Here is a 24,235-nt window from a genome sequence, read left to right as displayed (position 1 = left end):
CTGTTATGGACACAGAGCATAGGGCCAAATAGAGCTACATTGTTAGAATTTGTCATGACAGAGCCAAACATGCAAATTTGCACATTTGTTTCATTCCAAGAAAACAATCAGGGAAGACAACAAATTTAGGCCTTGTGTGATTATAGAATTTACGCATTTATGTGGAAAGGTTACTGTAAAAACGACTCACATTTTTGTTGCAAATTAGTGTGCACGATCACATTAAGAAGTTCAGATGTATAATTTACTGTAATGTTTAACAGGCATTCTATTAGTGCTCGAAAAGCTTTAGCTCAGGCCAAAATGTACACCACATTTCCCACAAGCTTCTAGAGTGGAGTAACAGTAGTCTGTTCCAGACAGGGAGCTAGAGCCGTACATGTTTAAGTTTGACAAACTATGCCAATGAACTCTGCAACAACAGCAGTTCCAGCTGCGTTCTAATGAGCATTTATTGTGCCTCTACAGCAGCGCTCACTTTGCAGAGCCTGCTTCAAAGCGAACCAGATTCTACTTGAGCTGTTTTACAGATGCGTCTCGAAATCCGAGGCCGTTCTTCTGTGGACGAATGGTTCTGTCTTTTGCTCCTGACAGCTGTGCGGGCTTGTTGTTCGCTCTCTCCTGAGTTGTTTTAATAAAGTTGTGCTGCAGGACTAGTGAGAGAAGATTAATGGACGCACAGGAAGTGTGGCAGTTGTGAGAGGATGCAGGACAGAGCGGGCCAGCAGCCATCTGTTCCCTCTCCTTTACAGCTCTCTTAATGGAGAAGCAAACCAAACAACATGGATCTGAGCCCTGCAGACAGACACACACACACACACACACACACACAGAGGCAAGCACACACACAGACACGCACACACCTCTATTGCACACAGCTAAACACAAAACATCACTTTATATGACAGAGATGAGAGCTAGGCTTTTGTCATTGTATTCCCCCTTGTTGGATGTGTGCGTGTGCCTGCTGGTACATTTGTGTATATATGTGTGTGTGTGTGTGTGTGTATGTGCTTTTTTTCCCCCTACCTTTCAGCGAAATAAAGTTGGGTGTGAGCCACGGCTGTGAGATTTAGATGAAAGACACAGCCTGGATGGAACGTGATTAAGAGATATGTTCTTGAGGCAAAACAGGACTTGGCATTTGCTGAGACAAAACCTAATCAAATTAAAGCAAAACATGGCCATTGTTGTGGAGTGTGTTCTCTGCTTGTGTCACGTTTGAAATGAAACAGTGTAAAATAGATATGGGCTTGTGTCTGCGCTGCATCACCAGCCCAGTGACTTTATTCAGATTTACACACAGGCACTGACTAATGATGGTTGTGCCCAATGATGCCTAAAGCACTTTATAGAGCTGTCTGGGTTATAAAAAATGTTTACTATGATGGAGCAGAATGGCTCGCTGAAAGAGTATTATTGTTTACAAGATATTGTTTTCGATTAATTCACTCAGCAGAATTGTTAAATTCTCTATCCAACAGGCATGCCAACCTCCAGTTCCTTCTTCCGTCAGTAAGTAGCCTCCAGTCTTCCTTTCGCGGGCTCCCTCTCTACACCAGTGCTCCATATTTATTATTAGCCTTTAATGAAATCTATAGTCCGACTGTTTCTCATTTTGTTTGTTCTCAATGAGCGCAGGCCATGTCATGTTAAATGACAACATGCATCGTCTCCCTCTTTTTCCCAGTGAAGACATCTGTACGACATGATGAAGTTTCCTCTCTGAGTATCAATCCTGTAATTGAGCTCAGGGAGAGGAGACGTGATGTGCACACAGAGGAAGTGAAAGGCCTCCCTCGCTCTTCATTCCATTCCTTCATCCCTCCCTCTGTTTCTCCCTCTTTCCTACACACACACACACTATAGACTAATGCTGCATCCTACTTTTATGCACATTTATTCTTCTCTTCCTCTTTACCTGCTTGTACATTCAATTTGTCAGTCAGCTCTCTTTAGATGCACATCAGCTGAAATAAGTGCATCAGCATTAGCTGCCATAATATTGCTTTCTGTTCAGAGAGCCCTGAACTATAGCAAGGAGCTCTGCAGAGAGGAGAGATGCAAGTGGCATCTCATAATAGTGTCTTCAACAAGCATTTCACAACACTACATCCTGAGTGAGGCCGTGTCCTGGAGCTACGGTGTCTTTATCCATGTCTTTTTATCCGCCTTGTAATGTTGCTTTCTCATTCTTCTTTGACAATACCGTGGATCATGCGGAACCTGAAGTGAGACCGGATTAAATATTAACACAACCTGACACAGTCCCCACTGGAGCTCCTATTCCACTTCACCTAATAGAATTAAAAAACTTTGCCATGTGCATGGAGCAGAACAGTGTTGTGAATGTTATTCTTTACAATGACTTTGAATAAATCTTATATAGATCTACGGAGAACCTGACAAGGAGGAGGCCAAGGTTTCCATTCAACCACTTAGCTGAGCAGGGAGTTGGAAAATACACACACACACAGATGAGGGCCTTACATTATTTATAGTTCTTAATGGTGGCTGGCCGTGTGTGTGAATCAGCAATAGAACAGTCTGCTAAAATAGACACACAGCTGTAATCAAGGCCATACATTTCCTCTCCTTCTTGTGCTAAATACAGGGTCAATTGGAGGCAGTTTAGCAGCATTTGGAACTCTTGCACTAGATTATCTCCTTTTAATAGAGACGAAAGACAATGCAGAAGTAGACTGCAGTTGCCAGAGGAAAAGATTACCTCTGAGAGGCTATCCTTGCTAATATGCATACCTCACACAGTTCCTGCTCTTCATAAGATATGATTGCACGTCCAAATACAGATAAAAACAATAGCTCATGTGCTTAACCTAGTTTTGTCCACAAAAGGAATCCATTAGTCTCATTGTGCAGCCCTTAAGCTCAGCATCGCAGGGGGGAATCCGCCGTTGCACCGCTACATCCACGCACATGTGCCTCTCATTTCCTATGGCAGTCCAGAAGTATCCTTCAACATCCTATTGTAAAGTTTACCAGGGGAGGGTTCAGCGTATTAAAGTGCCCTGAGAGAAACGCTAAACGATGTAAATGCAGGCAGCTGCTGGCTGCTAATGCCATACAGTAGATGAGGAGGCCCAGCTGAGGCTGGATGTGTACAGTATCTATATAACATTATAGGTCCTCTTTCATGTCCCTGTGCTCTCTAATGGGAACAATATGAAGACTGATGGTATATAGTAAAACTGTGGAAAACATTGCTTCAAACAAAACTGTTACAAAATCCACTCCGCGCCTTCGTTTCGGCATTAATTTGAATTCAGTCAACATTTTATTTTACAATATTTGTTAGACAGTTAAAAAAAAAAAAAAAACGAAACCAAAGTGTTTCGTTTGGTTTGGTGGCTTTTATTTTAACTACTAGTAAATGGAGTGGCAGAAAAAGCGCATTTCCACAACTGAGCAATACTTCTAGTCAGCAGTTTGTCCATTTCTCACGTTTTTCTTTACAGCACATAGCGTGCAGGTGTCTCTGTGTGAATATATTTTAGTTGTATTGGAGTTTTGTTAATATTTTAAATGCACAATCTTTCCATGCATCCCCCCAGGCTACAGTACAACTGTAGCTCTAACTACTCCTTCTTTTCTCCTAATTCAGAGGAGTATTTTCTCCCAGATCTGCTTTGACTTTCAGGATTTAATGGAACACACATGAACACGCAGCATCAGAAACCAGCTCTTTAGAAACACTTTTAATCACGGCACAGATAAATATATAAAAAAAAGCACAATCTGAAAAACAAATGCAGCAACACTGTCTCTGATCATCATTTGATAGTGTGCTGACACGCAAACTCTATTAAGCTGTCTTCAAATATGCAAAAATGATATGATTTTACAATGATTACATATTCACTTCCCCAGCTGGCTGGCTCCAAGCGTCTCCATTTGTCATCGACTATTGTGTCCAATTATATGATTAGCTTTGAACACTCCAGCACTTCGAGAGCTCTCGTGTGTTCTGCCGCGCAGAGTGATTCACAAACAAAGTCATTACAACATGTATTCACACATATCAAATAACAAAACAGATGGCCACTGCGCCTGCTGCCTGATTTGTTTTCCACACGAGTGGTGGGGAAAAAAAAGAGAAAGGAGAAAAAAAAAGTATTTTGTGCGAGCTGTGTTTAATGCTGACTGTTTTTATTCCCAAAGAAGAGCAGCTGGCTGTTGCGCTGTTAGATCAGCTCCTATGAAAGACAATCTTGTTTTCATTAATTTCTCTACAACAAAGGCACTTGTTGGGAAGATTTAGAATTACAGCGGGTAAAGCTTCCGGATAATTCATCACAGGGACTTGACAGGAAACTTAATTGTTTTAAATGCCAGTTGCTGTGAGCACTGTGGCTGGTTTGTCTTTGATGTCTAACAGGTGGGACACATAGACAACCCTCTGATGTTTCATTTGACCTTTGACCTCTCCCTTATAAATCCACTTGTAGTCCACCAGCCAATAAACCTATCACCATATGATGAACTGCAGTTCCCAGAATTCCACGAGATTGGAAATTTTGATGTCTGCCTTCTTTTATTTAGGACAGTGTAAATCTAACCCTTTCATGCCATACACATTGGCCTCTTCTTCATCTGAATGCTGTTAACCAATCAGCCGAATGCCACGTGGACCATCAGTACAGTTTATCCTTTTAATACTCTGAGTATGAATACAGCTGGACTTGCTTGTGAAAAATAAATCAGAACATTAACAGAATCAGGCACATTTTAAAGACTTTCACAGTTCAATGCGGTATATTTAGCCTGTGTTTGCAAGTGATCAGCTATGCAATAACTTTGCTATCTGTGATTGCACCACAGGGTGCTCTTACTGTGTAATTGAAAGCGCCACTACACTGTTACCCAGCTACACTGGCTTACTGTCTAACCCAATTAAGATTGCATTGTCGCGACAGAAACAATAACTCAATTATTTTAACAACTGGCCACACCAAAATCAATTCTTAGTGATGTTTGGGCTGGACACCTATCAAAATCGTCACATTTCTTCCACTTACAGCCACTTGGCAGAGACAGAACTGTCACGCATTCATGTCTAACTCATTTCCTTGTCTGTCATTTGAGGAAGAAGAAACTGAGCATAAATTACTTTTGCGGCAGAGACCTGACACTGAAGTATCTCCGTGTAGAAAAAAGGTTCTCTCTTTTAAGCTTAAGGTGGTTTTAAATCTACCGAATAGCCTCCCTGACATCTCTCGAGCATGTTACTGTAAATGCACTCCAAGCGACTGAATCATTTAACATCCAATCAATACAATTCACATTGCACCATAAACACGCTTTGGTCTGATTCCTGTTTCGGAACGCTGCTAGGACTTCTGTGTAAATGAGGCGCACTGGTTGTTTCACGGGAAAGAAAAACTGAAGTGTTGGCTTTTGTGAAGCTGGATGTAATAAATGAAATCCCCCAATGAACAAAGAAAAAGACTTTTAAAACAGAAAACAAAAATCTTGCACAGTCTGCTTGACAAAAGTCAAGAAAGCACTGTGATGGCCTGCTCTCCTGGGTTGATGGAATCTGTTGTAGCTGTGCCATGCTGCCATCACCTGGCCAATAAATTTACAGCAATTTTAACAAAACTTGTGGTGTGTTGTATGTGCTGCACCACAGGTTGGACTTTCCCTTTTTTCTATGCAAATCTCAATATAAATGCAGCCGAAAAAACTTTGCTCCTTGTGTGCATGACATCATGCTGCAGCAATGGCAACATTTGCTCACTTCGCCTCTGTAGAAACTGAGGTGCTGCAGAGGTAAAGTTCAAAACACCGCACGACAACAAACCAAAGAGACAATACTTAAAAACCCACCATTGTTTCCTGTAAGTCCCCCCCACACCCACCCCCGTGGAGGCTGTCAGTGACGCTGCGAGTAGGTTGAGAAGAGTTTCAATGTTCACGTACAACAAAGCAGACATTGAGATACTGTGTGCTACGTCTTAAATGAATGTGAGCTTTATTTTCACCTGCACACATCACACCTGAGACACAGCCACTCGTGCTTTGTCTGCTAAAGCAAAGACGCACAAAAAAAAAAGGAAAAAACCATCTCAAGTCTCATGGGTGAGTCAATCAGCTCTGAACACAGATGTTTTTTGCCACAACAGCAGCACTCCCATACTGTGAGCGTAAATTACACCTTGGAAATTAATTGCAAGTTCTTGATTCCTTTGATAATGAACCATGTACACAGCGATGCATTCAGTGTTACATTGTGCAAAAGCGCTCACAGTACATATTGCAGTCCCATTTTGAAATGACTGTGGCTGTTTCATATCATTGCGCTGGTCATATTGCTCATTGATCTGATGCTGCCTGTGTGCGTGTGCCTGCTCTTTCGTCTCACGCTCCGCAGATAGTTCCTGTACAGAATCACGCTAATCACCCTGTCCTGGAACTGCTTGGAGACGATGTAGTACAGGATGATATCTAAGACTGTGCTTAGGTTCATGAGGAATGTGGTGAAGACTGCCCAAGTGCTATACCCCCCGTCGATGCCGTTCCCCAGCAAACGGACAACCAAACACACATGAAAAGGCACAAAACACACCAGCACTTGGATAATGAGCGTGATGATAATCCGGATGGACTTTTGCTTTACTTTAGGTTTGAGTTTAGAGGTGCGGCCATGAATCAGATTGTCCACAATGACGACATAGCAGCCGATCATTATGCAGATTGGGACGAGGAAGAAAAAGATAAGTCGCACAAAGTTGACGGGGTTGTCATGGCGCATGTGGATGATGTCTTGCATCTTGATGCAGGTGGTGAAGTTAGAGGCCCGGTCAGGGTCCTTCTGGGAGAAGAGCAATGGTACAGAACTGCCCATGGTCATGACCCAGACCCCAACACTGCCCACCACAGCCTTCGGGACGTTTCTCAGCTCCTTGCCGTGCTTTGGCTGGACAATGGCCATGTAACGGTCAGTGCTAATCAGGGCAAACAGCCACAAAGCCATGCAAGGGTAGAAAATGGTGAAGGCTGCCATGATTCGACAGAAAAGATCTCCAAAAGGCCAGTAGTCCTGGTGGTGGTATACCATTCTGAAAGGAAGGAGCAGGATGAAGGTGAGGTCTACCAGTGCCACGTTTATCATGTGGATAGTGACTGAGTTCCTTTTCTTTGTGGTTAGGGCAAACACCCATAAAGCTGTGAAATTAACCATGACTCCAATGACAAAGATGAAGCAGTAGAAAATCAGGCCTGAAATGCGGTACTCCACTGGTCCCTGCTCTGGCTTCATAGTTGCAGACATGTTGGTGGAGTTTAGATCCACTGTCATACTGAAAGACAATGGCGTTTGTTTCAGTTGTCATTCATTAGTACCTTTGTTTCAACATTTTGGTTTATATATCACATGTGGTCATGTCTGATGCAGCTGTGGTGCTTTTAATATTCGTATGACACATCCAAAAAGGTTTTGGTACTGAAAAGGACGTACTTTGGCTACCACTTGTGGATCCCTAAAAGTACATCAGCTACATGGAGCTGAATAATTTCAATCAGCTACAAATTCTTAGAGTGACAGTCATGACCAAAATAATCTGTCGAAACAACTCAAAATATAACTTACATATATGGATTGTTTTGAATCTGTTTCTCATCCATCCACACGAGTAAAATCTGAGAAGAAAGACCAAAACATAAAACTCAGAAAAAATGTAAAACTAAGAGTCTTTCCTAACGTTTAACACGATCAAACCGTCTGCTCTAGACGGGAATTAAAACGACACAATTAGATTTACAGAAGTGATACTCAGTTGAAATGGTGGCTTCTTCTAAATATGGACATTTTTATGTTACAGATGACAGCAGCAGCTGTTAATTTGAATATATATTTTTAAAATACGGTGCAGCTGTACCATGCGAAACAGAGAGCTTTTCTATAACTGCAGACAACAAAAGTCACCCAAATAAACAGACAAAGAAAAAAATGAAAGCAAATGTTTGATTTAACTGCAATCTGTGGTTAGAGTCAAATGTGGAAGTGTGATTTGTATCCCTGAGAAAGTGATTTAGTATCTTGATAAGAAATCATGTGACTTCTGTTTGACATTTACCCATTTCTTTTCTACTGTACTCCACTCTACGTACTTTTTTATTGTATGTAAATACAATTATAGAATATCTATCAATCTTGATATCCCACAGCAAACTAGACATAATCTAGATGAAAGAAAGATGTAAATGAAACAAACATATCATGTGAATCGATTTTTAGTAGCACCAAAAGACACATACTGTACAAAGTAGCCATGAAACACGTCTGCCAATACTACAACCTTCAACGCTTAAAAGTGAAACAGATCAGGTAGCTTTGCCTGGACAATAAAAGGCTGCACTTACCACAAAAATCAAACAAACATCTTGACAAGCTCACAACAGCAGGTTTATGAAGCCAAATGGAGCTCATGAAGATGTCAGAATACCAAGCTCTCACGGCCAAAACAGGGAAGTGAATACTTTCTCTTTGAATTTGACTGTAATGGTGGCGAGACAGAAGAGGCTGTAAAGCCCCCTTCACTTCCTGTGTCGCCCGTGCGTTATAGTTTCTGCTCTTTTTTAGATTCCTTTACACTGTCTGCGTGGTTGGAACAGAAATGGACTACAGCTTTCCACAGTCTGCAATTACACCCCCTTAAAGAAAATGATGTGCCATTAGAAGTGGGAGTGTGTTTGGCAGGCAGAGAGATGGCAGATTTAGGGCGAGTTATTGATTGGAAAAGTGGGGTCTGTCACAGCACATTAGTTCTCAGGGGAGTAATCCACAGCAGGTTGCTGCGAGAAGCATCTGCTGCTGGAGAGAAGTAATTAAAAACAGGATGTTGAGGCAGTTGCCATATAAACAGGAAATAAGACGGTGGTAATAGACACTTCACGCTGATGCTGGGAGATGGTTTTACACCACATCGGCTTAATGGATGCAAAGCGCATAGCTCAGGTGAAACGCTCAAGGTCAGCGTGGACCCGGATTGAATACAGATTAATGCGTCTGATTAGTGTGTGTGTGTAAGGTGGTAAAAACTATCAATTGGGACGTTTGACTCAAAGAACTTTGTGAGAACAAAACTTCTTCTGTTCACGTCCTCGCTGGTTCATTCACAGGGCTTAAAATAGACCGTTTCCATCACTCACCACAGGTTTTTTTCTTTGCGACTCCCACAAAAGGTTTCATGGGTGGCCCCGATGCACATTCATAATTGTGCCGTGCAGATTTGTCAGCTTTGATGCTAAACTTCTTCTTATTGTCAGTGGATTTTGGAGTTTTTTTTAGTACTGCATTTTGATCACAGCTCATTCAGTCTAATTCTTATTCCTGGGAAATAATTATCTATCGGCTTGTCCTCTTGATGTGTCTTAAAAAAAAATCTCGCACCAGATGGTACTTTGTGTTCATTGCAATATGTTGTTATGACAACAGTCTGTGTGATGTTTTCCTCTCTTTGATACTTGTCATGTGGTTGCGTCAATATTCAACTCTATAGTACATGTTTAATTATTCACCTGTATAAGCAACAAGGAGTGTATTTATGCTTTCTCTATACAGATAACCAGACATCAACTACCTCTCTCCTTCTCCCTTTGCTCTTTTTAAACTATCTATTTTATACTATGCCATTTTTTGTAAAAGCATAAAAGTAATATTTCAATAAAAAGATTATTAGGTCCTCTTTTGTAGCTTCCGTCTACATTTAGAATTGATATATGGCCCCTCTGAGAAGCACATATTATTTGGTTAATCACCATCTCTCTTACGCTGTTTTACACTGCCCTCTAGAGGCTGAAAAGAAATACTACAACACACACAGCCTGTGGCTTATTTATTCACTGCGGAACGTATATATTATTTTTACATTAAAGAAAACATTATATCAGTATATCATATTTTATTTGTAGTAACTGCTTTATAAATTTAAGGATTTGCAAACTCAATATTTGTTCATGGTGGCACAGAGTTGAAGGGTTTTGTACGCAAACATTGTGAAAAGGTTCTTTCTTTGACCACATTAGTTAGCTGCGCTGTGGTGTAGTGGTTATCAGTGATAGCTCATACCAAAAAGGTCGATCTTATGATGTACTTTATCAGCTGATGAGTCTAAATGTGAATGAGAGTGAATTATGGTTTGTCTCAACCCTGTCCAAGAAGCACTCTGGCTCCCACATGCGCACTTTCATCATCAGGCCCCCCCTTTCAGACCCACTGCAGTGTGCTAGAAGGTCTGTGTGGGACTCCTTGTTTCCCGTTTGGTGACCTTTGGTGTTTCTCGTTTTCACACACACTAAACAGTAATGACGCTCGAAGTAATGTTTAGAATTATAAAAAAAAAAATCCATAAGAGTCTATAAAAAGTTACTTGCCAGTTTCATTAGAATATTGTTGTTATCACACACGCATGTAAATCAATTTCTAATTCATAAATTAATCATTTATGTTACAACAACATGCGACAAAGTAACATCAACTCTGTAATTACTAAAGATTAGTTAATATCAGTCATCATGGAGCCTATCCTAGCCATCCCTGGGTGAGAGGCAGGACACACCATGAGCATGTTGCGCGTCTACCATGGTGCTAACAGAGAGTAAGACATTTACACTTAAATTCACACCTAGAGCATGGCCACCACCATGCAGCACCATGCTAAACTTTAACTAAATACCCATTCATTACCTATCAATTTTCCATGTATTAGTTGGGATTATTATAAAGGTTTGTCTCAAAAACCTCCATATTTAAAATATCTGACTGCATGTATGGCCATGATTCTGACACGATGTTCATACTGTCAGCCCCTCCGAGAAATATAAGTGACAGAAACAAAGCATGACGAAGCAGCTGGCAATTATATGTGTGAAATACAGTTCTTATTGCAAACAAAGAAACCACACTATCATCAAGAGACATGTTCCCGTTGAACTAAAGGTACGAAGATAACAGTGTCAAAATGCATATATGTCAATAATATATGCATATATTCTGTCTCATACTTAACTCTTATGTAAATGAAAAAAATTCTGATAACATAATTTGACCTATGAAAAAATGAACAAAACAAGAAAACATATCCTGTTTTGTATAACCAACGGCGTAAAATCCAAGAAAGATGTTGTTTTGCATGTACGTATGACAGTGACGTAGATGGATAACTTAAATGGCTGATTAATTTCTGTCTGGTGACTAAATGTCATCAGATAACATTCCAAGTATTTTGTCTAGTTTCAAGTATTTTTTACCACAGCTTCACTTTTTTGCTCTTTTTCTTACAGCTACCACACCAGCAAACTTCCTGCAGCTTAGAGATTAAATCAGGTTTGTACCTAGGTGACAGCGAAAAGTTACGTTAATTACTTGTTGGAGTACTTTTAATGTCAGCCTACTCAGAGGAGACAAAACCGTGAGTTCAGGTTTTTATCGTTGTACATCGCTGCTGTTTGGTTTTCAAACAGCACAGCTGATGAAATCAGATCTGTGGATCAGATTACATCCAGGTGAAGCTATAAACCATGTTCTCAGTGCAGCACCTTCGTGCTAGCTCTGACAATACAACTGCAAATCTGTCTTCAGCGTAACTTACCAGGCTTTCTCTAATGTGGTTATGTTGTGATTTGTTAAATGATGGCAGTGTGCCTTTTAAAACTATTGTTTGAGAGCTCAACATCCCCTTTTATATATACATTAAAATGGTGTCGTTTTATCTTTTATCGTTTGATTATTTGTGAGAAATCAAGTGATGCAGGAAATGAGACACATTGACATTAAAATGTGTAAGTGCAAATGTTTGTGTGACACACTAAATGTGGGTGGTGAATGTGTCAGAGGGCTGGCAGCTCTGTAACAAGAGTACCAGGATTTCTTAATACAAATACTAAGATGCTTTAAGTTTTTCTGTTGATGTTTTGATGTTTTTTATATTTACATACTTGTAAATTTCTTGATAGCAATTCCACCCAACTGCTAATTTTTACAAATCAGTGGCACAGTTTTTGGATACTCTTAGTACCTCTTAGCATTTTTTCATATATATATAAAATGTTTCTGTAATAAGTGCTACAAACCCCTTGCATTCCAAAGTTCTTCACAGTACTGTACTTTGTAAATGGTGGCATGTGTTTTGCTCTGTGGGTTTGCTGTCACCTTGGCATATGTTATAGTGACACATAAGTATTAAACGCTGCTGAACTTCTCACTAGTTAGTCTTTTTTTTTAACGTTGTGCTCCGTTTCTTTGCAATCTCATATTAAAGCCTCCTTCAGAAATGTTCCTTCTGTTCTCTTCTGTTCTGTTCTAAAAACAACAGCCAAAAAAGGCCACTGCTTCACAATCTTAGCAAATTAGCCAGAATTGTGCAACCTGATAGCAAGATATGTAAACAAATATAAGATCAAATTCTAGAACTAAAGTTCAAACTGTTTTCAGTAGCTTGAACCGACCAAAAGTCCCGTCACAGTCTCCCAACACATGTGTAATTCAAACTAAAAGCAAAAAGTTTACACCTTTCCAAAATGCGAAGGCAGTAAAAATAAATCCTCGCTTGTATTTTTTCAGACCTTTTGATGCCAGCTTACAGTAGACGCTCTCTGACCTTTGTGCTGAAAGGTACAAGTTCATGGTGGTGTACTGTTGGGTGCAGGCTGCTATGCAAGAGATGAAAGTTTGCATTCCACCACAGATCAACTGTTCTTTTTTCTCAAACCGCAGCTACATGTTTACAAGAACCTCAGACCAGGGTTTTAATAGTTTTGCAATTTTCATTAGTTTTTATTTTTATTTAGTTTTGACTTCAGATTTTCAATTTTATATCAGTTTTAATTAGTTTTTACCAATTGTTTGCTAGTTTAGTTTAGTTTTTATTTTTTTGAAAATCCTTAGTTTCAGTTTAGTTTTGATTAGTTTCAGTTATAGTTTTAGTTGTGTTTGCAATAATTAAGTGTAACAAAATCCCAGTTTCATCATATCAGTCATTCTCTTCTGCTTATCCTTGGGTATATTGCTATTCCAGCTACCATACCCTGCACCCTGGACAGGTCGCCTGTCTGTCGCAGGGCTAACGCGCAGAGACAGACAACTCACATTCCCACCTATGGGTTCTTCAAATAAATAAATAAATAAAGGCAGATGAACAACCATTGATACCAGGCAACTATAAAATGTATATCTTGGCCCCAATGAGACTATTAACTCTCGCAGCACCGGGTGTTCATAATTTTGGTTCAAGTGAATTGATAAACTTTTTGAAGGTAATTGACTCACACAGTTATGTAGATATCCCCGTCCTGTTGTCTCGGGATGCATCACGCTGCCTTGCCTGGGGTTAGCTTGTGTTTTCTGGGGATGAGGGTTGAGTGTGCTCCCTTACCTTCTCAAGGTAAGCTAGGTTAGCCTTCTTGTGTGAGCTTTTCAAGTGCACTTTAAGGTTTGTGGGATTTTTTTCCCTTTAGAAATGTCCCTCATAATTTGTCTGTTTCCACTACAAGACACTTGCTTTATCCAAAACACAGTCATATTCAAAGTAATCCCAAATTGGACTCTGGCTCCCGACTTTTCGTGACATGATTCTGGGCGTGGACGGAGCAGCAACACAGACGACTCGACTAACGTACTTGCCACCTGCTGGCATAATTAGACAGCAAGAAAAAAATCTGTAAACTAAACTTCATTTTCACCCTTGACTATTGTATGACACGCACACATCAATGAAAACTAAACACATTTTTGCTATAAATTCAGTTAATTTTAGTTAGTTTTGTGAACACTCATTATAGTTTTAGTTAGTTTGTGGAGGTAAACACAGACGACACGAGAGCTCTCGATTGACACAGCTCGTTTATTACTTATCACCACACAACTGAACTCTTTTCCCTCCAAAACACAGCAACAACACTTCCTGAGAACTGGGTGTGAGTGGAGCCCTCCAGTGGTCCACCACACATGCCCCCCCCGAACACCCAGTAGGGTCATCCCCTAGTCCAGAACCCTCGCTTTAATTAAACGTCCAGAACGGCTGAAGCGGGGAGGTGAAGAGCTGGCGGAGGGGAAGCGAGCCTGAGGGCCAGGCTGGCATGGGCGGTCAGAAAGAACTGAAGACAGCTCGGGCCCCGCCAGGTGGGGGGCGCTCCCAGAGGAAGAAGCAGGATTGTCCGGTCCAGTGGAAGGCGGGCGGCCACGGCGGGGGGCCTGAGCCGGCACCACCTGATAATCCCGAAGCACATGTGCTGGTTTAAGTCTGTCAATAGAAACAGCCTCCTGTCGACCCCCAAAATCCAAAAGGAAATACTTCCGGCCCGGTTGAATAACCCTAAAGGGGCCATCATACAGTGGACGCAGCGGAGGCCTATGAGCGTCATGCCTGACAAAGACAAACTGTGAGGAGTCCAACGACCTTGGAACAAAGGTGTCGGGCACACAATGGTGCACTGGGCCAGGAAGAGAAAACGAGTCTCTTGGGGGACGGAGAGACAGCACAGATGGAGCGAAGCACGGGGGTGGGCTCTCAGGCAAGAATTCCCCGGGGACCCGGAGGGGCTGACCGAGGACCAGTTCAGCCGGGGAAACCCCAAGGTCTTCTTTAACCGCGCAGCGCAACCCCAGTAAAACCCATGGAAGGCGGTCAACCCAGTTGCCATCTGTGAGAGAAGCACAGAACGTGGCCTTAAGCGACCGGTGGAAACGTTCGCACATCCCGTTGGCCTGCGGCTGGTGGAAACATCGCAAAGCAGGCTGGGCCCGCCGTTCCACACGGGTCTGTCCTCCAATACAAGGCCCGTTTGCGCAGACCGAAGGGCAAGGACGTCCGGGTCGGCCTGTTGGTCAGCGGCCATAGCCTCGAAGTCTATGCCAACATAAACGGGAGAGACCAGCACACGGGATAGACAGTCAGCCACGCAGTTGGACTTACCAGCCACGTGCTGAATGTCAGTTGTGAACTCTGAAATGGCTGCCAACTGGCGCTGCTGGCGCCCGCTCCACGGATCAGAGACCTTGGACATCGCGAATGTCAAAGGTTTATGATCGACGTATGCGGTGAAGCTCTGACCCTCGAGAAAAAACCGAAAATGCTGTGTCGCGAGGTGCAGGGCCAGCAACTCCCTGTCAAAAACGCTATATTTGCGCTCACGGTCCCTAAGCGTGCGACTAAAAAAAGCGAGCGGTTGCCAGACACCGGAGACCCGCTGTTTTAACACCGCGCCCACTGCCACGTCCTACGCGTCGGAGGTCAACGCAATCTCCGCCGACGGAAACGGGTGGGCCAGCAGGGCGGCGTTTGCCAGCGCGGTCTTGGCCCCAGAAAATGCCTGGATGCGTTCAGGGAGCCAATCAATCGGGTCCTTAGCTGTTTTACCCTTCAAGGCAGCATAGAGAGGCTGCAGCAGGTGCGCAGCTCTGGGGAGAAAGCGGTTGTAGAAATTGACCATCCCCAAGAACTCCTGCAGCGCTTTAACGGAGGCAGGACGCGGAAAAGCCGAAACGGCCCGGACCTTGTCTGGCAACGGAACCACACCGTCAGCGGAAATGCGGTGGCCCAAGAAATCCAGAACCGGCAAGCCGAACTGGCACTTGGAGGGGTTGACGATCAGGCCGTGTGCCGCCAAGCGCTGGAAAACCTGGTGCAGATGGGACGCGTGCTGACTCTCAGAGCAGCTGGCCACCAATATATCGTCAAGGTACACGAAGACGAAGGGCAGCCCGCGCAAAACAGAGTCCATCAACCGCTGAAAAGTCTGGGCGGCACCTTTCAGGCCGAACGGCATGCGCAAAAATTCAAACAGGCCGAAAGGGGTAATAACGGCAGTTTTGGGGACGTCTTCGGCGCGCACGGGAACCTGGTGATACCCCCGCACCAAGTCAATTTTAGAAAAAATCGAGGTGCCGGCGAGGTGGGCGGAAAAATCCTGGATGTGGGGAATGGGGTAACGGTCGTTCTCCGAGACATTATTCAAACGGCGAAAATCCCCACACGGCCGCCACCGACCGTCTGACTTGGGCACCATGTGTAGCGGAGAAGCCCAGGCACTATTCGAGCGCTGCACTATGCCGAGGCGCTCCATTGCAGCAAACTCTTCCCGAGCGACGGAGAGTTTCGCGGGGTCGAGGCGACGCGCGCGTGCGAACACCGGCGGACCGACCGTCGGGATATAATGTTCAACCCCGTGCTTCGTTGCCGTGTTCGAAAAATTAGGAACAGTCAGTGAAGGGAACTCCAAGAGCAAACGCTGAAAAACATTCCCTGAAGTCACTAAATTAGCCCGATTCAGGGGCTCGATGGCGCGAGTGAAACAGGGCATTGAAGAAAAAGACAGTGCATCGATTAAGCGTCTGTTAGCGACATCGACCAGCAGTCCGTGGGCACAAAGAAGATCGGCGCCCAAAATAGGTACAGAGCTAGCGGCAACAACAAAGTTCCATTGGAAATCCCGACCATGAAAACAAACAGTCACGAACCTTTCCCCGAACGTTGCGATGGGAGAGCCATTAGCTGCAATAAGCTGCGGTCCGCAGCCCGCTGCTAAACTGTCGGCTCCGGACGGGGGAAGGAGGCTCTTCTGGGAGCCGGAGTCGACCAGGAAACGTCTCCCAGAGCGCGAGTCTTCTATGAAGAGCAGTTTTTCTTTGTCGCCAGCGGTCGCGTCTGCTACAGCGCGCTGGCGGGGTCCATGTCCCAGGGTCGGAAAAGCACAAGGCGGCAGGCAGCGGCGCGCTCTGGCGCCAAAACGCTGATGGTAGAAACAGAGGTCCCGTCCGTGGTGTCGCTGTGCCGCGATCTGTGCCGTCAGCGAAGGATCGGAGACGTCGGGGCAGGTCAGTGGGGAAGTGGAAGGCGCCGCCGGCGAAGCTGGAACTAGGTCGTGATCGTGGAAAGTGCGGGTAGCCAGGAGAATACGATCCGCGTCCTCAGCCAGGGAGCGATAATCCTTCGTGCCCAGAAGCGGAGAGTTGGCGAGGCCGGCTCTCACGGCCGCCGGCAGCTGTCGGAGGAATATGTGGGCGAAGAGGAATCCCCCGTCGTCCGGTCCGAGAAAGGATAACATGTGCTCCATCAGTTCGAGAGCCGTACCGCCACCCAGGCCTGAGAGGGAGAGGAGCTTCTCGGCTCGCTCTGCGTCGGAGAGGGCATAGCGCCGAAGAAGCAGCTCCTTAAGGGCGGCGTACTTCCCTCGGGTGGGTGGGTCCCGGAGGAGAGTCAACGCACGACGGGTGGCTAGCGGGTCGAGAGAAGCCACTACATGGTGATATTTCGTGTCGTCAGCCGAGATGCCACGAAGGGCGAACTGAGCCTCCACGTGCACGAACCACGACGGGGGATCGTGAAGCCAAAAGTCCGGCAGCTCGAGCGCCACAGCAAACGTAGCTGCAGCCGGAGGCAGAGGGCTGGCGGCTGCTGATGCATCCAGAGCGGAGTCGGTGCCACCATCGGACTGCAACATGTTCAAGTCAGGGGTCACCAATGTGGAGGTAAACACAGACGACACGAGAGCTCTCGATTGACACAGCTCGTTTATTACTTATTCACCACACAACTGAACTCTTTCCCCTCCAAAACACAGCAACAACACTTCCTGAGAACTGGGTGTGAGTGGAGCCCTCCAGTGGTCCACCACAAGTTTTCCTTTTTTTGTTTTTATTTTTATTTCCGTTAACGAAAATGTTTTTTCACTTCTAGTTTTCGTTATTTCGTTAGTTTTCGTTAACGATAATAACCTTGCCTCAGACCAAGCATTTGGCTTACTTAATCAGTTAAATTAGTTAAACTAGTGCTCATTTCTCAATGTCCTTAAAAATATTGTTGGATGCATGCAATATTCTGTTATATTTTATAATTCTTTCTTACCTCAAATATTGAAATTTATATGTGCACGATTTCTGCTGCTTCACTGATAAAACACATCTGTGTCGACTGAGTTTCTAATAACCAGACCTGACATCCCTTCATGGCCTTCTAGTTCAGTGGGATGGTGATGGTGTTGTGAGATAACGTGAAATGGGTATTAAATCTAAGAACGATTCATAGTGGTGACTCAGTATACTATAAACAGAGCTGCTGTTTGCATCCAGCAAGAAGCGGATATAACCACAATATAAACACAATCTCAGTCACATCCAAAACAATATTAATAATTATTACAAGTCATTTATTATGTACAGTGCTGCATAAACATGTCAAGCATTGAAGTGACAATTGCTCCAAAAACAATGCTGTGAAGAGTTTTCATTTACCAATTATAGTTACACAAGGTGCAGTAAAAAGGAAAAAAAGCATATCAGTATTTGGGCAGAGTCGGAATCAGAATACTTTATAATCCCTAAGAAAATGATGCTGTTAGAGCTGCTCCAATAAGAAAAGTAACAGATTGAACTAAATTAAATAATACAATGTGTTACAAAGTTACAATCAATTAAATGCAAAGACTTGGGCCTTTAAATGTTTTCTAACTATCTTCAGATTTTGTTACACTTTATTTTTTTTGTGAATTTAGAGTTTTGCAATGCTTTCCGTTTCTTCGGGTAATTCCAGTCGCACATGTATGATGATTGGTCTATCTCAGGCTTTATTGCACTAGTTGTACTTCTAAAATCATCATACTAAAGAATAAGTTTAGCACCCTTCCAAAAGTACAGTATAATGGTTACATATTTAAAGATTTCTAATGCCCCAAAATTTTTTGTAGAGTACTACAAGCTCGCTCGCAAAGCTAAACAGTTTTACAACAGACTTAACAGATGTTAATCACTTAGCAAACCACAGGGTGAAATGCAGTTTCTGCAGTTTTTCAGCGGTTTTTGGTCACGTTAGTACCCTTTTATAAATATATCACTACACATGGCATACAGTTTTCTGACAGCCGTTCCTGTGGCCTATTTACATGTGGTAAATGCTGTGTGTTGTTCACACATTAAACCTAAAATATAGACCATAAAATTCAACAAGAAACATAACAAACTGCTGGTGGAACATGTAGCACTTGAAACCACTGCGTCTCTAACTCTTGCACAGACAGAAAATAATAACTATAGAAACAGATCCAGAACAATTAAAGTTGTTGCAAACGTTTCTTTAAATAAAAAACAAACAATAAAAAAACAACCTCATCCTCAAGCCACTAAATAACAATGCATCATTATCCAAACAGGAAAATATTAAATATGTTGCTTTTGCAAACATTTAAGGTTGGCAGAGAGTTGGAATAATCTCTGTCGATTTCCCTGAACTATTACACCTGAAAGCTGAACCAAAACTTGGGGAAAATAAAAGACAATTGAAGCGTGATTCTGTACGAGAATTAAACTTCTGTCAGATCTAATTCATTCTTACTTTTCAGTTCATAGAAATATCACTGTAAGTGAGTCCCTTTGATGTGAGCTTGCTGGTTTTGAATCCAGGCTGGGGCCTTCCAAACCTGTGTGGCTCTATTGGTACTGTGGTTTCCTCCCATTCTCCATGTTAGCTCTGCAACAGGTTCCTCCTTGAATTCTCAGACATTTCCAGAAATGTCCTTTGAGTGCTTTCACTTGTGGAAAACAATCCATTAATTTCCAGTGTCTACAGATGCTGGGCATTTGTGATGATGTAAAAGTCCATTTAAAGGTTAAAACCTCTTTATTTGAGACACTATCTTTGAGAAAAGTCACCCTGAGAAAAACAAAATGAAACAAAAAGATTCCTCTTATTCTGTGCAGCTCTTTGTCCCTTAATTCTTTAGCTCAGTCGTGATAGTGGGATCTTCGTTCTGTGACTGTTCCCGTAACTGAGCTGTTTAGCTGGATCTTGTTACCGTCGAGGAAATCCTTGGAGGAACCTTCAGGAGACACTCTCACTGCGCTGGAGAAAGACATGCTAACGTGCACCTTCAGGATTTTCAGGAGTTTTCTTTTGTAGCCCTTACAGGCAAAGAAATAGATAAACGGATCCAAGCAGGAGTTGAGGTTCATCAGACATACGGTGATGTGCAGTGACACCTGAAAGGCTGTGAGCTGACTGCAGTCGGGTTCCGACACCAGCTTGCGGATCATGTACTGCAGGAGGTCAATGTGGTAGGGGCTGAAGCACACGATAAACACCACGGACACGCAGCAGATCACTCCGATGGCCTTGCGGCTCCTGCCGGACTTGTCTGTTAAATGGTTGTTCTTGGCTGTTAAGTGAAGCTTGGAGCATAAGACAGAATAACACACCAGGATGGTGACGACAGGGATAACATAACCGATGCCAACAGCACCAATCAGTATAGTGGCAATATGTGGAACTTTATCAAGGTTGGGGTATTCCATGCAGGTGATGTAGCCATCAGGTTCATTGTGGCACATGTTCATGTTAAGCAGTGGGAGTGTCTGACCCAGGACCAGCAGCCACACGCCAACACAAATGTAGCGCACATTACTGACTTTCCTGAGTCGGGCAAAACGCAGAGGCAAGACCACGGCGATGAAGCGGTCCACACTGAGACAGGTCATGAAGTTGACTCCCGCATAGGTGTTGATATAGAAGATAAGGCCTGAGATCTTGCACAGAGCTTCTCCTAGTGGCCAGTGGAAACCCAAAGCATAGTAGATGATCCTCAAAGGCAGAGAGAGGGTGAAGAGGATGTCGGATATGACCAGGTTGAGAGAGTACAAGGTAGTGGAGTTCATCTTCTTCAGATTGGGACGGATTACATGGAGGGCCAGGCAGTTACCAAACAGTCCCACAAAGAACACAAGGCTGTAGAAAAGAGGTATGAGGATTTTGGCATACTCCCGATGAGCATACAGGGTGGTACAGTTAGAGGTACTGTTGAAGGTTGTGGTTGGGGCGGCAGAACCCATCTTAAATTTATTGAGTATCTGCAAAAAATAAAAAAATACAATCAAACTTGGTTTCAATCCAGAGAGTAACACATTGCTTTGAATGTTTTTCTTATTTTTTGTATGTAACAAATTAAAGGAAAAAAATAAATAAACTGAACTGCTGAGACTTTCTTTATGATGATATGAAACTATTGTCAACGTTGGTGTGAGAACACATAGAGGGTTACAGATCCATGACCGTGTTTCGAAAGGGAAGTAAAAGGAGTATGTCTCAAAGTCAATTTCCTCACAGTCTACAAAATTGTTGCGTAAATGGCAGTATCATTAAAAAAATCTTAAATGGCAATGCCGGCGTTATCTTTTAGGTTGTGTTTCTAAACTCTAACAAATTATGAAGTTATATTTAAAAAAAATTGTTGCTATGGACAGTCAAAGCAAGCAAATTGACTATTTTGTTCTTCACTTAAGTAAAACCTGATCTGTCAACAGCAGGAGTTAACAATGAGTTGTGAAACAGTGAGCACTGTGAACAAAGTGCTGTAAGGTACAAATAGATTTTTTTGCTTTGTAGTGCCATCTTGTGGTTTAAAATTATGTGCAAACAAAGATACACCTGATATCTGAGAGGAACTGGTGATAGACTGGAACTGCAAAGCACACGTAAACAGCCACACGTATAAAGCCTTGGCTTTCAAACATCACAGTCCCATCGACCCAGATGATTCATAAAATCCTGAGCCAACATCATAATGTATTACGAAAAGATAAACGAACGCCTCCAAAGGTTGTACATTCATGTCCCGACTGGCTACTTTTTCGCAGCATATTTAGCTTGCGCAGCTCTTCTCCTTTTCTATTCTGACAGATGATTGTGGTTTGCTTTTTTAATATAGCAGTGCCTTTATTAGGATTTTAATGATTTCGAGCATATTTTCCTTTTCATACATGAAGTTGGTTTTATATTTCTTATATTTCTGTCTCAAGTGACTACCAGGGAAAATAGTACAAGTCACGTTCATTTCCAAACTGTTCCAATCCTTTATTTAATTTTTTTGACTCACAGGACGTGTCTGGCATAGCGCGTGTGGTTAAAAGTGCCATGAAGGAAGTCAGTGAACAATGCCTCTGCTCAACGGCTATTCTCAATGCAGCTGCAGCGCTGTCACACAAACAGCACAAAAAAAGTTTATAAAAAAAAAAGAAGCGGTGTTACTAGTTGGCCTTGTGTATGAGGAAGTGAGCTTCCCCAAAGTACTCTACCCTTGAATGCTAGGCAGTTGGAGTGCCACATTGTGTACATTGAGACTGCCTTATCATTCTATCTATCTGCTTGACCACACAGTGGAGTGGAGAAAAATGTTTCCTTGCCCACCAATTGCATTTTGGACAAACCTGCAACAACACTGTTGTTTTTAAATAGTTTCAAAAAGCTGTTGTATGACTTCACAAATTTGAAAACCAATAGTCTTGTGTGTGTGTGTGTGTGTTAAAAAAGTGTGTTTCTTAAGACAGTTAATAATGTGGTTGTGGTAACATTACGTTTACACAAGTGAGCGAGTATTTTGTTTTTCTGAATCTGCCAAATTCAATTACATGAAAGAATAAAGGATGAAGATTGTAACGATATCAGCATGCACCATTTAAAAATGTTTATTTAAATACACTTTTTTTGCTTTGCTGTGAGACATTTACGTGGAGTAAATTCCTGACTCTAGTCTATGCCCTGTTTTCATACCGTCCACGTATATTAATTTATATGATCACCTGAAATTGATTTTGGCAAGTCAAAAGAGACACGGTGTTCACCGTTACACTACAAAACAAGTTCAAGTTTGGAAAAAACACAGAGAGAAACTTACCTTACAGATGGAACGTGCTGCTCATCAGACTTGAAGTCCCATTTATTGAACCGACGTTATTTTTGGCGGAAAGATATCACAGCTGCCCTGAGCGCAGTACCGTCACACTGACCTGGGTGAAAATAACAAGACAAAGTAATCGAGATCAGTATCTCCTGCCAGTAACCATAGTGACAAAATATCCTGTTCTAGCGCTCAGTTTCTCTCTCTCTCTCTCTGTTTCTTTCGCACCGTTTGCCCGTCTCTCACTTTTCTCGGTTTAACTCAACTTTTTCAAAAGTTTTGTCTTTAAAAAAAAAAAAAACTCTTGCAAAACACCTACTGATTACGCCAAAAGACGTGCTCAGTGTCACTCGTTACATCAAAATAAAACAAATCATTTCATTGGCATTTGTGGTCTAAAACATGGGTGGTGAGCCATGTGTGACTTTTTGAGAGGGGACAAAATGTAGGTTTCATACACATGCTGTACCCATGTGAGTACTCATGGGAGGATGTTGCTTCAGGTGCAGGAGTATGACCGTCAGCATTTTTATAAAATCATATATGCAACACAGCAATTTTTTTTCCTTAATGTATTTTTGTAAAGAGACTGGCTCACAACAGCACCACACTTCTCTCCAGTAATCCTCAATTCAAGCTCATAGTAATTCGCTTCCTTCTGATCAGTTTTCCCCTAGACTATACAAATGAGTGATAGCTAAATGAGTGCTAAACTTCCCCTTCACTCCAAAGATACCTTGGCTTTGATGTTATTAGCTCAGGCTCACTTTCAAAAATGACAAACCACACAGATCTGAGACGACACAAATATAGTAAAGAATCCCCGCAGGCAAATATAAGCAATGCTTTGGAGTAAGAGATCAGAGACTGGTTTCACTGTATTATGTGGTTATGCTTTGATATATTGCAGAGAAAAAAGAAAAAGGATTTTACATACCTGTGCTTTTAAATGAGCAGGTTTTCTGAAGGCATCAATTAACTTTAAGACAAAATGCTATTGCTATGCTCAAATTAGAGCTTCAAATTCGGTATACTTACAGCTTATAACAACAGTTATCCTGTGGTTTTCACACCTTTAAATCACCACCGCCCTTTAGGATACTTTGAATTTGAACGCACACAACTACAGGATGTGAAGTGTGATGGCAACTGCATAGTGGAGAGCATAAATATATTTTCTGCACCTTTTGTTTTTCCATTCAGTCATTCAGTTCACTGCTTTTAAGGTGTGGAAGAACTTCAACTTCAAACTTCAAAGAAAAATTAAAAAATCACTAAGAACATCTATTAAATGCTTGTTAAGGTGGTGGGAAATGGAAATATTTCTAAAAGAATTTCTGTTTTTCTTGTTTTTTGGGGGGGGGTTTTGTTGACCACAAACTTTCTTCCTTCAAAACATGTCTGGTAGTGAGAGAGAGGAAGCAGTTAACTTCCTCATGGCCTGTCCTTGTGCATCTGACTCACTGGTCTTTAGACAGCCAGATCACGCCCAGTGATGACAGACAAAAGGCAAAGCATTTTACCATTGCTATTCATAGTAGACATATTGTACCAG

The 24,235-nt window shown here is 42.6% G+C and overlaps 2 protein-coding genes across 2 annotated transcripts; both read right to left on the bottom strand.

Annotated features, from left to right (window-relative positions):
* Nucleotides 1-5,700: 5,700 nt before the first annotated feature.
* gpr18 (G protein-coupled receptor 18) lies at nucleotides 5,701-8,491 on the bottom strand. Its single transcript, XM_006788160.3, has 3 exons — nucleotides 8,383-8,491; nucleotides 7,610-7,659; nucleotides 5,701-7,319 (listed from the first exon to the last, which is right to left on the bottom strand). Exons 2-3 carry the CDS (start codon nucleotides 7,642-7,644, stop codon nucleotides 6,308-6,310), a joined length of 1,047 nt encoding a protein of 348 aa, XP_006788223.1. The 5' UTR covers nucleotides 7,645-7,659; nucleotides 8,383-8,491; the 3' UTR covers nucleotides 5,701-6,307.
* Nucleotides 8,492-18,166: 9,675 nt separating this feature from the next.
* On the bottom strand, nucleotides 18,167-22,830 carry gpr183a (G protein-coupled receptor 183a). The gene is made up of 2 exons (XM_006788159.2): nucleotides 22,678-22,830; nucleotides 18,167-20,854 (listed from the first exon to the last, which is right to left on the bottom strand). Exon 2 carries the CDS (start codon nucleotides 20,834-20,836, stop codon nucleotides 19,736-19,738), a length of 1,101 nt encoding a protein of 366 aa, XP_006788222.1. The 5' UTR covers nucleotides 20,837-20,854; nucleotides 22,678-22,830; the 3' UTR covers nucleotides 18,167-19,735.
* Between the last annotated feature and the right edge of the window lie 1,405 nt (nucleotides 22,831-24,235).

The sequence above is a fragment of the Neolamprologus brichardi genome, chromosome 16 (assembly GCF_056152115.1).
Source record: "Neolamprologus brichardi isolate AB-2024 chromosome 16, ASM5615211v1, whole genome shotgun sequence".
In the NCBI taxonomy this organism is placed as follows: Eukaryota; Metazoa; Chordata; class Actinopteri; order Cichliformes; family Cichlidae; genus Neolamprologus; species Neolamprologus brichardi.
Note: the sequence above shows the minus strand (reverse complement) of the source record. Positions and strands in the feature narration are given on the sequence as shown.

Excerpts from the sequence above, each read along its gene's own strand:
- gpr18 (XM_006788160.3), bottom strand. The coding sequence starts at position 7,644 with ATGGATGAGAAACAGATTCAAAACAATCCATATAT. Across the intron at positions 7,320-7,609 it reads ATTCAAAACAATCCATATAT|TATGACAGTGGATCTAAACT; the intron begins GTAAGTTATATT and ends ATTGTCTTTCAG.
- gpr183a (XM_006788159.2), bottom strand. The coding sequence starts at position 20,836 with ATGGGTTCTGCCGCCCCAACCACAACCTTCAACAGTACCTCTAACTGT.